We start from the raw sequence: 18480 nt of genomic DNA on the forward strand, positions 1-18480 counted from the left end.
GCGACAACATCGATGTACTGTGGAGACCTCACGCCCCACGTGTTGAGCAATTCGGCGGTACGTCCACCCGGCCTCCCGCATGCCCACTATACGCCCTCGCTCAAAGTCCGTCAACTGCACATACGGTTCACGTCCACGCTGTCGCGGCATGCTACCAGTGTTAAAGACTGCGATGGAGCTCCGTATGCCACGGCAAACTGGCTGACACTGACGGCGGCGGTGCACAAATGCTGCGCAGCTAGCGCCATTCGACGGCCAACACCGCGGTTCCTGGTGTGTCCGCTGTGCCGTGCGTGTGATCATTGCTTGTACAGCCCTATCGCAGTGTCCGGAGCAAGTATGGGGGGTCTGACACACCGGTGTCAATGTGTTCTTTTTTCCATTTCCAGGAGTGTATATATATATATATATATATATATATATATATATATATATATATATATATATATAGTTACGGCTCACCGGCCATTTGACCATCCTCTTCTGTGCGGATGCACAAACAGTGCCCGAACTCTTATGGGAATCGGCAGTAAAGCCGCGAGTAATCAGTATCATGGGCCGAGGCACTATGAATATAGTGCGGGACAATAAGTTGCAAATGTAGGTCTCACGGGACGCGTGCGAGAGTAAAGTCCCTGCAGTTGCACTATCCTTTGTGTCCCCGGTGGTTCAGTTGATTAGAGTGTCTGCCATATAAGCAGGAGATCCCGGTCGAGGCACATATTTTCAAATGTCCCCGTTGACTTATATCGACGCTTGTGTGCAGCTAAGCGTATTAATTTCATTGTAAGAACAAAATTTAGTCTTGCCGTTGCTGTTATACACGGCAGAAACGCCAAGACTGCCCCTGCCGACAATCTCAATGTTACGCTTGTGGTAGGAAAAGACATGTGCAATCCGTATATTTGCAACGAAACAAACATAAGTATTCAGCCCACTCACAATACTCTCGTCACAAGGCCCGTGTCATTAATGCAGTACTTTGCAAGTCAGCAACTAGCAAGCGTGCAGTTTCGTCAGTGATACGTCAGTCAAACGTACTTTATGTTCATTTACTTATTTGTGGAAAATGTGTGAAATTTCAGTTGGATACGGGTGCCCCTGTCACGTACACGATGATCTTCCAGTCTTTCTACACCCAGATTCACGGGTCTAGAGGACAGTGCGGCCGCATCAGCCGCCAGAGGAGGTCAACACGACACCGCGGGATGACCCGATGGAGACGGAGCCTTCGTCTCCTCTCGTCGTACCCATGGAGATGGACCCGCCCGCACCGCAGCTGTCGCTGCCTTCTTCATCTTGTTCATGGCTGCACGGGGTGGACGCGTACCTTTCTGGTCGTTTCCCGGGGTACGTTTCCGCCAGAGCGCAGGCCGGATGGCGGGGTACGGCTGGTAGCTGGTCGTCCCCTGCAGCTACAGCTTCCAGCCCTTCAGAGTATCCACCCTCCAGCCTCCTCCGCCGTTGTCCGTTGTCGCACTCCATACACGACGACGGTCCGTCGCTGGACGGCGGGGAGAGGGGGGGGGGGGTGGGAGGGGAGAGGAATGTTCCGGCGTAACCACATAAGTGGGAACGAAGAGGCGGCACGTCAGAGCAGACAAGGCGGTGAAGAGAAGGCTGCCAATGGTGTGTGGTATCGGACCACGCTGCACCAGGCGCGCCCCCTGCAGCAAGTGAGCATATACGCAGTTTCGTCTAGCCTTGGCCGCGTAGATCGAATCGCGCTGCAAAGTGTTTGGTGCTTCGCTATCGGACTGTAATGTTTTCATGTCACCTCTCACTAGCGACATTTGCTATAGTCAAGTATTGTCAATTTCCTTTCTGGAAATGAAACTAATAATGTTATTTCAATGAATTGTTGTAGCCGGCCGAAGTGGCCGAGCGGTTGTAAGCGCTACAGTCAGGGACCGCGTGACCGCTACTGTCGCAGGTTCGAATCCTGCCTCGTGCATCGGTGTGTGTGATGTCCTTAGGTTAGTTAGGTTTAAGTAGTTCTAAGTTCTAGGGGACTGATGACCTCAGAAGATGTCCCATAGTGCTCAGAGCCATTTTTTGAAGTGTTGTATAACATTCCGAGAACGCTGCATCCCGTAGGAACCATATTAGCAACTTGTGAGGGCAAGACACCGCAGCAGTAGATTTGTTTCACGGTAGCGAAGATGGACAGGAGCTCATAGATCTTAAACCATTCAGTTTAGAACCCAGGTTTGCTGGACGTTTTTGTCCTGTTTTGATCCATACTACCATTTCTGAAAGTTAATAATTTTTTCATAATGCGGGCCAACAGTCATAATAAAAGGTGCGTGAAAAAATGTATACACACTTTGAAGCGTCATAGAAAATTTATATCCCGCTCTATAATGTTAAATTTCTGGAAGTGGAAAGCTTAAAAGTCCAATTGGAAAAATAAATGTACTTTGCAAATGTGATTAATGTTCAGACTGGTGGCCTTCAGCATATATATATTTTTCTGAGTACGACTCACCACTGATTCCGTGCATCGTACCAAAGTGTCCAATGAGATTTGTGCGCGCACCACCTGAATCTCATTCCAAAGTGTGTCCAGGTTACGTGGTTTACGTTTGTACACCTCATCTTTTACTGTGCCCCATAAGAAGAAATCCAGCGGCGTGAGGTCTGGAGAGCGTGCAGGAAACTCGATTGGTTCCCTTTGTCCTATCCACTGGCCTGGCACATTGTGATCCAGGTATGCTCGTACGTCCCTATGATAGTGCGGTGGGGCCCCATCTTGTTGGAAATGAAACTCATCATTAACGTCTAATGCACGAATGACAGGGAATATGGAGTCAACAAGCATTGTCAGGTACGTTTATCCAGTAACAGTAGGCCTACCTTCAAACCGGAAAGGCCCGAGTCCCCTTGCAGACAAACACACCACACATTTACAACTGGCAAATTCAGAGCCTGTTCAATTGTAATGTGAGGGTTATTTTCAGCCCAGTACACACAATTGTGCCTATTTACAGTTCCATTGAGTTTGAATTTGGCTTCATCCGACCAAATTATGCTACCCATAAATACCGGTTTACGTCTCACCATCGCCTGAAACCATTTACAATATTCTAACCTTCGATCTGGATCGTCATCACTTAGCTGTTGCACCAGCCTTGGAGTGTACAAACGAAACTTGCCTTTCTTCAGAATGTGTAGCACACTGCTAGCACTTACATTACTCTCACGTGCCGCTTGCCTTGAAGATTTTTGAGGTGAACCCTGAATCAGTCCAAGACCGTAGTTCTGGAATCGTCACTTGTAGGTGTACGAGGTCGCTCTGATCGACCTCTACGCACATCACACACTGTTCCATAAATTTAGAATTTGTCTCGTAGACGTGTAATCGTTAACCTTGAAGGTGGTTCTGTACTATACTCACTTCTCCACTGTCTTCAACCGCAGCTACATTCTCGAACTTCCAGTACAACTCAATTATCGGCTTCCGCGCTTCAAAGGTCAAACGCACGTCCGCCATGTTGCACTTACCACTGCTGCCACCTGTTTAAGAAACATAACATTACTTTCTCACAGATATTTAACATTGTAGAACAGGAAATACACTCCTGGAAATGGAAAAAAGAACACATTGACACCGGTGTGTCAGACCCACCATACTTGCTCCGGACACTGCGAGAGGGCTGTACAAGCAATGATCACACGCACGGCACAGCGGACACACCAGGAACCGCGGTGTTGGCCGTCGAATGGCGCTAGCTGCGCAGCATTTGTGCACCGCCGCCGTCAGTGTCAGCCAGTTTGCCGTGGCATACGGAGCTCCATCGCAGTCTTTAACACTGGTAGCATGCCTCGACAGCGTGGACGTGAACCGTATGTGCAGATGACGGACTTTGAGCGAGGGCGTATAGTGGGCATGCGGGAGGCCGGGTGGACGTACCGCCGAATTGCTCAACACGTGGGGCGTGAGGTCTCCACAGTACATCGATGTTGTCGCCAGTGGTCGGCGGAAGGTGCACGTGCCCGTCGACCTGGGACCGGACCGCAGCGACGCACGGATGCACGCCAAGACCGTAGGATCCTACGCAGTGCCGTAGGGGACCGCACCGCCACTTCCCAGCAAATTAGGGACACTGTTGCTCCTGGGGTATCGGCGAGGACCATTCGCAACCGTCTCCATTAAGCTGGGCTACGGTCCCTCACACCGTTAGGCCGTCTTCCGCTCACGCCCCAACATCGTGCAGCCCGCCTCCAGTGGTGTCGCGACAGGCGTGAATGGAGGGACGAATGGAGACGTGTCGTCTTCAGCGATGAGAGTCGCTTCTGCCTTGGTGCCAATGATGGTCGTATGCGTGTTTGGCGCCGTGCAGGTGAGCGCCACACTCAGGACTGCATACGACCGAGGCACACAGGGCCAACACCCGGCATCATGGTGTGGGGAGCGATCTCCTACACTGGCCGTACACCACTGGTTATCGTCGAGGGGACACTGAATAGTGCACGGTACATCCAAACCGTCATCGAACCCATCGTTCTACCATTCCTAGACCGGCAAGGGAACTTGCTGTTCCACCAGGACAATGCACGTCCGCATGTATCCCGTGCCACCCAACGTGCTCTAGAAGGTGTAAGTCAACTACCCTGGCCAGCAAGATCTCCGGATCTGTCCCCCATTGAGCATGTTTGGGACTGGATGAAGCGTCGTCTCACGCGGTCTGCACGTCCAGCACGAACGCTGGCCCAACTGAGGCGCCAGGTGGAAATGGCATGGCAAGCCGTTCCACAGGACTACATCCAGCATCTCTACAATCGTCTCCATGGGAGAATAGCAGCCTGCATTGCTGCGAAAGGTGGATATACACTGTACTAGTGCCGACATTGTGCATGCTCTGTTGCCTGTGTCTATGTGCCTGTGGTCCTGTCAGTGTGATCATGTGATGTATCTGACCCCAGGAATGTGTCAATAAAGTTTCCCCTTCCTGGGACAATGAATTCACGGTGTTCTTATTTCAATTTCCAGGAGTGTAAATTGTCTATGACAGTTCAAGGTGTGTATACATTTTTTGACGCACCCTGTATATTTCCTTAAAGTCCGTACCGCCATTAGACTGTTGTTTATTTACAGTGATACATTTACACTTACAAAATAATGATTTCGGTTACAAAGTGCCATTATCAAGTGTTTTATACGTGAATTTAATACGACAGTGTGCCATGTTAGAAAAATTTATAACACTTTAAACACTTGATAGCCGAAGTCATGATTGTGTAAGTGTAAATGTAACGCTGTAAATTAACTACAGTCTAATGACAGTACGCCGGCCGCTGTGGCGGAGCGGTTTTGGCGCTTCAGCCCCGAACCGCGCTACTGCTATGGTCGTTTGTTCGAATCTTGCCTCGGGCATGGATGTGTGTGACGTCTTTAGGTTAGTTAGGTTTAAGTAGTTCTAGGGGACTGATCACCTCAGATGTTAAGTCCCATAGTGCTTGGAGCCATTTGAATTTTCTAATGGTTGTACTGACTTTAAACAGATATCTGAAAGTATGGTTTAGCTCCTTTTTTAAAAAAAAATCTCCCTGTATATGTTCTCTCGTCCGCCTTTATAGCTGAGGTCTCCCTGTACAGCTAGGAATCATTTCGTTAATAATAATAATGTCGTGTGAGGAGGGCCTGCCGTCGGGTAGACGGCTCGCCTGGTGCAAGTCTTTCGGTGTGACGCCACTTCGGGACGTACGCGTCGATGGGGATGGAATGATGATTAGGACAACACAACACCCAGTCCCTGAGCGGAGAAAATGTCCGACCCAGTCTGTCGCGCTGACCACTCTGCTACCGGGGGCGGACATCATTTCGTTGACGGCAGGGTTGGAAAGGTCTGCACTCAACGTCATGGTTCCAACTGTGGAGCTACTTGAATGTTGCGGATCGAATACCTGTGAAACCGACAGCGGGCGAGAGATCCGTGTGGTGACTGCTGACTCCATGCCCCTCCATTCCGCTTCCAAATGACTACATACGCTGAGGGTGATGCAGTGGTCGGTCAGTCGCTATTGGATTGCGCGAGGCCAGAACGGCGGAGCTGCGAGTACACTTGATCTGGTTTTTCTGCAGGTGAATGCCAGTTGGCAAGTGACGGAATACGCCGACGAGAAATGGGGCGCCATCTGGGACAACAACGGTTCCGGGAACGGCATCTTGGGCGCGGTGGTGAACGGCGAGGCGGACGTGGCGTACGCGGCGGTCTACCAGTGGTTCCACGAGTACCTGTTCCTGGACTACACGCGGCCCTACGTGCGCACCGGCATCACGTGCCTGGCGCCGCGGCCGCTGGTGCAGTCCGGCTGGCAGGTGCCGCTGCTGCCCTTCTCAGCCGGCATGTGGGCCGCCGTCGCAGCCTCAGTCCTGCTCGCCACCCTCGCCCTCTTCGCTACCAAGATGGCTACCACCTGGGTTCTAGGTAACATCTGCACATCCCTCTGTTTCGCTTTTACTTAACTCATTAACTGCCAGCCACTATTTTCTTGACGTTGAAGTTCAAATATCTACATCTACATCTACATCCATACTCCGCAAGCCACCTGACGATGTATTGTGGCCGAGGGTACTTTGAGTACCTCTATGGGTTCTCCCTTCTATTCCAATCTCGTATTGTTCGTGGAAAGAAGGATTGTCGGTATGCTTCTGTGTGGGCTCTAATCTCTCTGATTTTATCCTCATGGTCTCTTCGCGAGACATACCTAGGAGGGAGCAATATACTGCTTGACACTTCGGTGAAGGTATGTTCTGAAACTTTAACAGTCTGCAGCTCGTGGTCGTGCGGTAGCGTTCTCGCTTCCCGCGCCCGGGTTCCCGGGTTCGATTCCCGGCCTCTGCCTCTTGATGACTGGGTGTTGTGTGCTGTCCTTAGGTTAGTTAGGTTTAAGTAGTTCTAAGTTCTAGGGGACTGATAACCATAGATGTTAAGTCCCATAGTGCTCAGAGCCATTTGAGCCCAAACTTTAACAAATGCCCGTCCCGAGCTACTGAGCGTCTCTCCTGCAGAGTCTTTCACTGGAGTTAATCTATCATGTCCGTAACGCTTTCACGATTACTAAATGATCCTGTAACGAAGCGCGCTGCTCTCCGTTTGATCTTCTCTATCTCTTCTATCAACCCTATCTGGTACGGATCCTACACTGCTGAGCAGTATTCAAGCAGTGGGCGAACAAGCGTACTGTAACCTACTCCCTTTGTTTTCGGAATCCATTTCCATCGGATTCTTCCAATGAATCTCAGTCTGGTATCTGCTTTACCGACGATCAACTTTATATGCTCATTCCATTTTTAATCACTCCCAGATAATTTATGGAATTAACTGCTTCCAGTTGCTGACCTGCTATTTTGTAGCTAAACGATAAGGGAGCTATCTTTCTATGTATTCGCAGCACATTACACTTGTCTACATTGAGATTCAATTGCCATTCCCTGCACCATGCGTCAATTCGCTGCAGATCCTTCTGCACTTAAGTACAATTTTCCATTGTTACAACCTCTCGATACACCACAGCATCATCTGCAAAAAGCCTCAGTGAACTTCCGATGTCATCCACAAGGTCATTTATGTATGTTGTGAATAGCAACGGTCCTAGGACACTCCCCTGCGGCGCACCTGAAATCACTCTTACTTCGGAAGACTTCTCTCCATTGAGAATGACATGCTGCGTTCTGTTATCTAGGAACTCTTCAATCCAATCCCACAATTTGTCTCATAGTCCATATGCTCTTACTTTGTTCTATAAACGACTGTGGTGAACTGTATCGAACGCCTTGCGGAAGTCAAAAAACCAGGCATCTACCTGTGAACCCGTCAACGGTCACCAAACAGAACATGATGATCTAGCGTATCTGATGGCTGTTCGTTGACAGGAAAGAGGGAATCGTTTTCTGAGAAAGCTGGTTTTTCTTGGAACGAAGTAACACAGGTCTACATCTTCTTTCTGCTCTCCTGATAAAATGAGTGTAATATTATCAGCACGGATGATTGCTTTTGGCATTTCCGAATTGTTTAGTTTTTATCCCAGAGATTACCCTAGCTGTTTCGCTGTTGTGGACATCTGTACACGACCTGCTACGTCGTTCTCCAGATGATGTAGATGTGTATACGCACGTGGCTTGGGTTTTCCATCTGTATGAGCCCTGAACCACTGACTTGTCACGATAGCGGACGAGTTATTTCCATTTCTCGGTAAATAAAACAAGTCCCGAGTACATAAAGGCTGTAAATTTTAGGTTGATAAACCAGAATAACTCGAGAAATAAGCTTCACACGAAAAAATGTGTAGAATCCAAAGTTGATTACTTTCGAGGGGTACATCTGCTGGTACTAAAATTAGCCCGCCACCGTAGCCCCCTGTGGGGTGGAGCGGGAGGCAACTTTAACAAATTCAAATGGGAACCCGTATTTTTTATTGCAAAATCAGATTCTACTTAAAAACTACGTACATTTTGTCTTAAACATTTCTTTTGATTCATGGTAATTGGCGCTGTAATTCAAGAAAATCCATGTTTTTGTGTGGAAAATGGTTACGGATAAATAAAAGAACTTATTTACTTCGTAAATTTAGATTCACTAAAACTAAAACTCTCTCTCTCTCCCCATTAATAGTTGTGTGGCCTCATGACCACGAAACAAACAAAACTTATCCGAATCTGCGGAAAAAATCAATATTGTGTCGACATTTGTGAAGGTCTAATTCCTCTCTCTCAAACCCCACCCTATTGGGTGAGAGGGAGAGCTTAGTTTTAGCGAATCAATATTTACGAAGTAAATAGGTATTTTTTATTTATCCGTAACCATTTTCCACACAAAAATGAGAACATGGATTTTCTTGACTTACAGCGCCCACTACCAGGAATCAAAACAAATGTTTAAGACAAAATGTACGTAGTTTTCTATGTAGAGTCTGATTCAGCAATAAAAAATTGAGCTTCCTATTTTAAATTTTAAAGTTGCCTTCCGCGGCAACCCCAGGGACTGGGGTGGTGGGCTAATCTTAGCACCAGCGGATGTCCCCCTCGAAAATAATGAACTTCAGATTCTACACATTTTTTCGTGTGAAGCTTATTCTTCGAATTGTTTTGGTTCGTCAACATAAAATTTACGCCCTGTATATCATACGACATGACATATGTGCCTCACTGCGTGCTATCATTTTCAAAGGCCTTCCTGTCGAAATCTTGAATAGTTTATGAGATTCGCGATGTGCAAAGATGTGAATGAGCGTATCACGCATGACCGTCCTTCGTATATAAAAGCCAGTAAATGCAGAAAGAAATGAAATACCGTTCTACTCTTAGTTGTGAACAAAATGCCAATATCTTATCTACGTTTTATTTCCTGAAGTGTATGAACTAATATCAACCACAGGTAAAGTTTACGCAGTGCGTTTTACCTCTGCAAAATGTTTAAAACTGTGCACAATGTCTTACTTAATTTGACCACTGCAGAAAGTATGACGTTTGCCGAAAAGAAATTGAGTACTTTATCGAGTTAAGATATCAGACTGTGAGATGTGATAAAATTAAACATTTTCATGTTATAGTTTTCTTAAAATATGATGGTAAGTGATTTATTGCACCCAGAAAGTCCAAACCGACGGAACTGCGCACGTCGAGCACGACCGTTCTTCGTATAGAAAATACAGTAACTATACCGCCATGAATGAGGTGAAATGAACCATTAGCATAGTTTAAGCAATGAGTTTTTACCTGTGCAGGGTCTTTAAAATTACGTGCAGTGTTTTACTTGATCTGATGCAGCGCAGTAAGTATGTCGGATAAGGAAAAAAAATTCAGTTCTTTATCGAGTGAAGATATCAGACTGTAAGATGCGCGAAAATAATTGTTTTCAGCTAATAGTTTCCGAAACATCGGATAATAAGTACGTCATATAGGCCAGAACACCGACTCTTAACACAGGCACAAGCATCTGGCGAGCAGTACAGCCATAACAGAAGACGCTGTCAGCATGGAAAGCAGAGAGTACGTCTGTAGCAATGAAAGGGTAAAAAAAAAATCCCTCTCCGAAATGAATCCTCACTGTAAATGTTGAACACTGTATGGAATAAACTACAGCCTGGTCTCACGCCTATGCCTTCTACATCTATATTTACTGATGTAACTTTATTCAGACTTTTGCTAGATGACATTAATTGTAAAGGGCTCCTGAGTGCTCGGTCGTAACTTTTTCTAATCACATCACCAAAAGCTTTCTCAAAAGCATTATGTGCCTTTTTGTTGAACTCTGCTTGGTCTTCAATAAACTGTCACAAAATAAAAACTATATCTGCTATAGTTTTCTGTCTTATTTTTAAAATTCTTTGATAAAATTTATATGCTGTTTCAAATAAGCTAAACCCTTGTTAGTTCCAAATATGTTTCTCACTTCTTTCTTATATATCGATATTGCTTTTGCTCTCTTCTAATTCTGTGGTACTTCTTTTTGACCGGCCGGAGTGGCCGAGCGGTTCTAGGTGCTACAGTCTGGAACTGCGCGATCGCTACGGTCGCAGGTTTGAATCCTGCTTCGGGCATGGATGTGTGTGCTGTCCTTATGTTTAAGTAATTCTATGTTCTAGGGGACTGATGACCTCAGAAGTTAGTCCCATAGTGCTCAGAGCCATTTGAACCATTTTGAACTTCTTTTACTTCCATCAAGTGTTAAGGAAATGTTACATTTTAAAGAGTAGATGATAATCCTAAATGTTTAATTAAATCTGCATTAATTCCATCTAAATTTCCTACTTTCCGATTTCTGTCCGTAGCTGCTATAAGCTCTTTTCTTGTTACATCATCTAGACCTTTTACTTCTATTCCTGTTCTTTTCTTTTTTTTAATTTAATCAACTCTACTTTCGTAGTGTTATTCAAATGAATTGCATTTGTTTCTGTTGTATTTAACATCTTCAAAGCTTTGTATGATAGCTAATGTATGGCTAATGTGTCAGTCCCAGTCACGGTGAAGGGATGTCTTCACCATTGCTTTTCTGTAATTCATCTTCTGTTCATAGATTTGTTCATTTCCCATGGTAGACTTTGAAAGATTTTTGTATATTCTATGTGTCTTCCTTGTACTGCTTCCGCAATTAGTTTTAATTGACCTTTTAATGCACACATTCAGATATATTTACTTTTGTCTCCTGATACCTGACTTGCAGATTCTTTTATTGCTTTTTCTATATTCATCCACTCGTATTCCCTTTTGTCCTAAGTAGCAACTTATTCTAATTCTTTTCTTAATCTTCTTTGATGTAGGCCTCCACTACATTCATTTTGGTGTAAATAAACTTTATAGACCTGTTTTACTTATGTGTAGTAAAAGGTGTCTTCTGCATCCATTTATCGAAAGTATCAATTCAGAATATTATAAGAAAATGATCAGATCAGATATTAAAATTCCTCTATACTCTTGTATCATTTACTGTCTTCTTCTATTCAATATTACACAATCTACATCGGATCTGCATCCTATAACGATCCAAATATATTTGCGAATATATTTTCTCTAGAAAGATGTTAGTTATTATTAGATCATCAAAGGTGGAAAAATTTCTAAGTAATTGCCCATTATGATTCAAAGCTGTTCTCCATAGATTCCAACTACATTAGGATTTGAATTATCTCCTGCCCTTCATTTAGGTCACTAAATAGAAAGACTTGATGTTTTAGAGTTTATTGGTCCATAATATTTTGTAGGGTGTCATAAAAGTTAACTGATTCCTCAGTCACCCTCCAGTGCATAAAAGTGCTGTTATAGTTTGGTTTTCGTATCATATTTCATCGTTGGTGTTACAACTGCTTCGTATATATAGTCGCAATTTTTGACATATTCCTCCCATTTTCTGCTTTTGTATATTGCTACACCTGTACTAGCTCTTTCTGCCTGGCATACCACGCTACACAGCATTATATATTTTCCAAAACATTTATTACCTTTCAGCTTCTGCTTAGCTTCTGAGACAGCTGTAAAATCTGCGTGTTGTTATAAAATTATTTTTGCGGATTCTTCTTCTTTGTAAGAAATGTCGCTTCCGTTCCCTGTAGCTAGTCTCATATTTCCAGATATCTATTTCCTCATGTCCTTTTTGTACTGTCGTCATCAGAGAAAATTCAAACTGTTTTCACACGCCATTTTGGAAACAGTAGTTTGCAATTCCCTGAATGGGTTACTAACCAAGAACAGGTAACGTAAGATAATTTAAAGCGTGATAATACCGTATATTTCGGTGTTCTGTGTCAAAGAGAGAGTTGTGCACTTCACGTTTCAAATTGTTCCAATAAGAAGAAGCCAGATGGCTGAGGGTTGGTATAGGTTCTAGTTGACCGAGCTCTCTTGAACCATACTGTTGTAGTAGAAACGATCTTACATCGGCAGTAAACTGTTATGATGCCTCATCGCGCATCGTGCATGCAGCCGATCGTGAAGCAATCCTTCATGATCCTGCAACAGAAACCGAAGGGATCTTCGTACATCAATGTTTCTTGCAAGAACGTGTGCCCAAATGAGAAGGTTTTTAACTGGAGAATAGAAACGGAGCGAGTAGGAACATAATTTTGCTGGTTGTATACTTTACAAATCTAGGCGCCCCTTATACATCAGAGCTTTATCAGTTTCCCGCTGAAGTTCGGCGATTATGTCGAGTTTGAAATCAGTCACCCTGATGTCCTTTTATACTCGTCGACTTGTTCTCTCTAACTGAAGCGTGCAGGCAGGAGTGAAAGGCCAGTCGTGTATAGTACGGAAGTCGAAGACACGGGATTGCTGTTCCAAAGTAGCACTGACAAGGCGAAATGACCGACTGTGGAGATCAGATGTCATTCGACAGAACTGTGTTTTGTGATGCTTTGGAGGATATAAGACGAAAATTAACTGTTGCAGTATATAGAACTGTAAATTTATTCCATTAGAGGAAGACTGATGTCAGGCATAAATTCACGCTTCAAACGACAAACATTCAAATATCGTCCAATGAAAGGAAGTGACTGCATTCATTCCACCTCCAGCATGAGAAAAGAAAAACTGGGCACTCTACAGCATCACCGTTACGCCTCTGGAACAAGAAGCGTGATATTTCTGTATTCTTTTGGTGGCGGCAACTCCTGTTTTATGGGTTAACAGCGAGTTGTTGAACTCATCATTCATTTCTATGACTTTTTCGAACTCTGTTGTAAATTTATATGAATAATTAATCACCAATTAGAGAATTCACTTTATCCTCATGTCATGCACACTTGTACCCTCGTCACACATTCAGTAACGCTTCGAAAGCGTGTGTACATCAACATAATAGTTAAACAGTCCCACAGTGGATATTCAATATTAAAATCAATTTACAGATGTAGAAGCATATATACGTATCAAACACACAGACGCATTCAACCATATAGAAGTTGTAATAAAAGTTGTAATAAAAGTTGTTCGCCCCGAAGAGGGAAATCCAGTGACACCAAACTGGACTCTCTGCCCAACTCCTAGGGGGGGGGCACGGGTAAACATTTAAATCCTAAAAACGATTCTCCGGGAAAGAAAATGAAACTTATGCATCTAACATTTTCTCTCTTGCGTGATAGATGGCGCTGTAATAAAAATGAAAATTTAAAATCATTGAAATATAATAACATCTCAAGAAATACACATCAGATTAGCATCCCGAGAGGTCATGAAGGCAGTTATCCTGAAAATTTTATTGAAAACCAGGTTCTTAATAGCAAAAAGAACTTGATTCTAGAGAACGTAATACATTACTTTGTCTACATTACTGGTGCAGTCTCTTTCACACTTCCGAGGTAAAAGTTAAAGTAGATTTTAATAGATTAATAAGCAAACAAATTAACTATTCCAAATGCTTCCTGTTTCAAATTAATTCAAAGGGTTCATTGCTGTCAGCTACAGCGGGGCAATATGCAGAATCAGCGGCGACGAGCGAAAATGTGTACCAGACTGGGACTTTTTTTGTTGATCTCATTTTGTCGGTTATTGTTCGTTCTGTTAGTTCGGGGCAGACGTGCCATGACCTTTGTTCACGTTCATCATTGATTCATTAACTCAGTTTTTTTTTTTACCACAGAGGGCAGCTATCCCACTGACTGAACACGCTGAGCTACCGTGCCGGTTGGGATGCAAACCCAGGATTCCCTGCTTACTAAGCAGGTCTATAAGCCCCTGTGCCATGCAGGATACAGCGTTATCTACATCTACATCTACATTTATACTCCGCAAGCCACCCAACGGCGTGTGGCGGAGGGCACTTTACGTGCCACTGTCATTACCTCCCTTTCCTGTTCCAGTCGCGTATGGTTCGCGGGAAGAACAACTGCCGGAACGCCTCCGTGCGCGCTCGACTCTCTCTGACTTTACATCCGTGATGTCCTCGGGAGTTATAGGTAGGGGGAAGCAATATATTCAATACCTCATCCAGAAACGCACCCTCTCGAAACCTTGCAGCTACACCGCGATGCAGAGCGCCTCTCTTGAAGAGTCTGCCACTTGAGTTTGCTAAACATCTCCGTAACGCTATCACGCTTACAAAATAACCCTGTGACGAAACGCGCCGCTCTTCTTTGGATCTTCTCTGTCTCCTCAGTCAACCCACCTGGTACGGATCCCACACGGATGAGCAATACTCAAGTATAGGTCGAACGAGTGTTTTGAAAGCCACCCCCTTTGTTGATGGACTACATTTTCCAAGGACTGTCCCAATGAATCCCAACCTGGCACCCGCCTTACCAGCAATGTATTTTATATGATCATTCCACTTCAAATCGTTCCGTACGCATACTCCCAGATATTTTACAGAAGTAACTGCTACCAGTGTTAGTTCCGCTGTCATATAATCATACAATAAAGGATCCTACATTCATTGTTTTCGCAATATATTACATTTGTCTATGTTAAGGGTCGGTTGCCACTCCCTGCACCATGTGCTTATCCGCTGCAGATCTTCCTGCATTTCGCTGCAATTTTCTAATGCTGCAACTTTTCTGTGTACTACAGCATCATCCGCGAAAAGCCACATGGAACTTCCGACACTATCCACTAGGTCATTTATATATATTGTGAAAAGCAATGGTCCCGTAACACTCCCCTGTGGCACGCCAGAAGTTACTTTAACGTCTGTAGACGTCTCTCTATTGAGAACAACATGCTGTGTTCTGCTTGCTAAAAACTCTTCTATCCAGCCACACAGCTGGTCTGATATTCCGTAGGCTCTTACTTTGTTTATCAAGCGACAGTGCGGATCTGCATCGAAAGCTTTCCGGAAGTCAAGGAAAATGGCATCTACCTGGGAGCCTGTATATAATATTTTCTGTGTCTCATGAACAAATAAAGCGAGTTGTGTCTCACACGATCGCTGTTTCCGGAATCCATGTTGATTTCTACAGAGTAGATTCTGGGTTTCCAGAATGGCATGATACGTGAGCAAAACACATGTTCTAAAATTCTACAACAGATCGATGTCAGAGATATATGCCTATAGTTTTCGCATCTGCTCGACGACCCTTCTTGAAAACTGGAACTACCTGTGCTCTTTTCCAATCATTTGGAAACTTCCGTTCCTCTAGAGGCTTGCGATACACGGCTGTTAGAAGAGGGGCAACATCTTTCACGTACCTGTGTAGAATCGAATTGGTATCCCATCAGGTCCAGTGAACTTTCCTCTGTTGAGTGACTTCAGTTGCTTTTCTATTCCTTCGACCCTTATTTCGATGTCAGCCATTTTTTCGTTCGTGTGAGGGTTTTGAGAAGGAACTGCAGTGTGGTCTTCCTCTGTGAAACATCTTGGAAAAACGTGTTTAGTATTTCAGCTTTACGCGTGTCATCCTCTGTTTCAATGCCATTATCATCCCAGAGTGTCTGGATGTGTTGTTTCGATCCACTTACTGACTTAACGTAAGACGAGAATTTTCTAGGATTTTCTGTCAAGTCGGTACATAGAATTCTACTTTCGAATTCACTGAACGCTTCACGCATAGCCCTCCTTACGCCAACTTTCACATCGTTTAGCTTCTGTTTGTCTGAGAGGTTTTGGCTGTGTTTAAATTTGCAGTGAAGCTCTCTTTGCTTTCGCAGTAGTTTCCTAACTTTGTTGTTGAACCACGGTGGGTTTTTTCTGTCCCTCACAGTTTTACTCGGCACGTACCTGTCTAAAACGCATTTTACGATTGCCTTGAACGTTTTCCATAAACACTCAATAATGTCAGTGTCGGAACAGAAATTTTCGTTTTGATCTATTAGATAGTCTGAAATCAGCCTCCTATTACTCTTGCTAAACAGATAAACCTTACTCCCTTTTTTATATTCCTATTTACTTCCATATTCAGGTATGCTGCTGAGTCGGGAGGTCGGTAATAGGAGCCAATTATTAACCTAGCTCGGTTGTTGAGTATAACCTTTGAGTGTAACCTCCACCCATAATAATTCACAGGAACTATCCACTTCTATTTCACTACAGCATAAACTACTACTAACAGCGACAAACACGCCACCACTGGTTGCATGCAATCTGTCCTTTCTAAGCACCGTGTGTTCCTTTGTAAGAATTTATCTCTGGCTTCAGCCAGCTTTCCGTACCTGTAACTATTTCAGCTTCGGTGCTTTCTACCAGCGCTTGAAGTTCCGGTACTTAACCAACGCAGCTTCGACAGTTTACAATTACAATAACGATTGCTGCTTGGTCCCCGCATGTCCTGACTTTGCCCTGCACCCTTTGAGGCTGTTGCCTTTTTTGCATTTGTCTGAGGCCATCTAACCTATAAAGTCGTCCAGTCTACGCCACACAACCCCTGCTAACCGTGTAGCCGCCTGCTGCGTGTTGTGGACTCCTGACCTATCTTGTGGAACCCGAAACCCCACCATCCTACGGCGCAAGTCGAGGATTCTGCAGCCCACGCGATCGCAGTATCGTCTCAGCCTCTGATTCAGACCCTCCACTCGGCTCTGTACCAAAGGTTCACAGTCAGTCCTGTCGACGATGCTGCAGATGGTGAGCTCTGCTTTCATCCTGCTAGCGAGACTGGCAGTCTTCACCAAATGAGATAGCCACCGGAAGCCAGAGAGGATTTCCTCTGATCCATAGCAACACACATCACTGGTGCCGACATGAGCGACCACCTGCAGATGGGTGCACCCTGTGTCCTTCATGGCATCCGGGAGGACCCTTTCCACAACTGGAATGACTTCCCCCGGTATGCACACGGAGTGCACATTGGTTTTCTTCCCCTCCCTTCCAGCCGTATCCCTAAGGGGCCCCATTACGCACCTGACGTTGGAGCTCCGAACTACCAGTAAGCACACCCTCTGTGACCGCCCGGATCTTGCAGACTGAGGGGCAATCTCTGGAACAGGACAAGCAGCCATGTCCGGCTGAAAATCAGTATCTGTCGGAGACAGAGCGTGAAACCAGTTCGTCAACAGGAGAGGCCTTCCATTCAGTCCTCCGGAATGTCTTTTCTCCGCCTGCCACAAAACAAGACGACCCCCCACTCTACCACGGGTGAGGGTTCAGCCTCAATGGGGTCAGTATTCCAGGCAGTCAGAGCCGTAGTCCGATTGGCGGATGAGTAGGACGAGCTGCCCATCCCCGACAAACCCCCGCCTGGACCCCCACAGTGATGCCCATTGGCAACTGCCTCAAGCTGTGTGACCGAAGCCGACACTGCCTGAAGCTGGTAGCGAAGGGATGCCAACTCAGCTGCGCCGACTATTTCAGAATGCCTCATGGCTGATCCAGATTCCTACCTAGCACCACCTACCTACAGTCCCTGCCCATTATACTCACTGTTCGCTACTTCGAGATTACCACTGGAGGTCGGACGCATTAGTGCATCCACACTGAAGAAAGTGGATCCATTGCCCAACTAGGTGTATAAATTATATGAATGTGTGGCGTCTGTCCGAAAGAACAGCATCCATATAATTGCTATCCATTTCAACGACGTTTGTGAAAAAAATTACACCATTAATGTCAACAAACTAATTTGTTATGTTACGGAGCATCAAATTTCTTTGCTATAAAAACCAGTTTCAGAATAAAGGTTTTAGAGTAACTGCATTTCTAAGCTCCTGGAATACTATTTCACGAGATGATATCATTTTTGAACGATTTTTAGCATTTTCGGTATTTTTTAGTTGCAGTGCCATCTACCATGCAACGAAAAAACTTTTAAATACAGAAGTTACGTTCTATTTTTCCTCGAAGAACCCGAATACGCGATAAGAATGGGTGCCTGCTAATCGATAATTCAAGCTTGACCTCCCTACTGGTCCGTGGGTGTGGGACAGGTGGGTCGAGTTTGGTATCTTTGGATGTCTGGCTTCGAGCCGAACAAGTTTTATTACAGAGTATTAAATGCCTCACATGATTATATATATATATATCTCATTGCTAACTGATCATTGACTGTACTGGCCCATAATAATAGTCATGCCCAACGGTCTTGTATGCAGCTGAATGACAGGAGTCTCGCTCT

General features: G+C 44.9%; 1 protein-coding gene across 1 annotated transcript in view; it reads left to right on the top strand.

Annotated features, from left to right (window-relative positions):
* Positions 1 to 18480, top strand: part of LOC124593829 (glutamate receptor ionotropic, kainate 2-like) — a 179061-nt gene that overhangs the window by 22880 nt on the left and 137701 nt on the right. Inside the window, exon 3 of the mRNA XM_047132176.1 lies at positions 6086 to 6431. Coding sequence (XP_046988132.1) covers positions 6086 to 6431 — 346 coding nt within the window. The remainder of the gene's footprint in view (positions 1 to 6085; positions 6432 to 18480) is intronic.

Source organism: Schistocerca americana, chromosome 2 (assembly GCF_021461395.2).
Source record: "Schistocerca americana isolate TAMUIC-IGC-003095 chromosome 2, iqSchAmer2.1, whole genome shotgun sequence".
Lineage (NCBI taxonomy): Eukaryota > Metazoa > Arthropoda > Insecta > Orthoptera > Acrididae > Schistocerca > Schistocerca americana.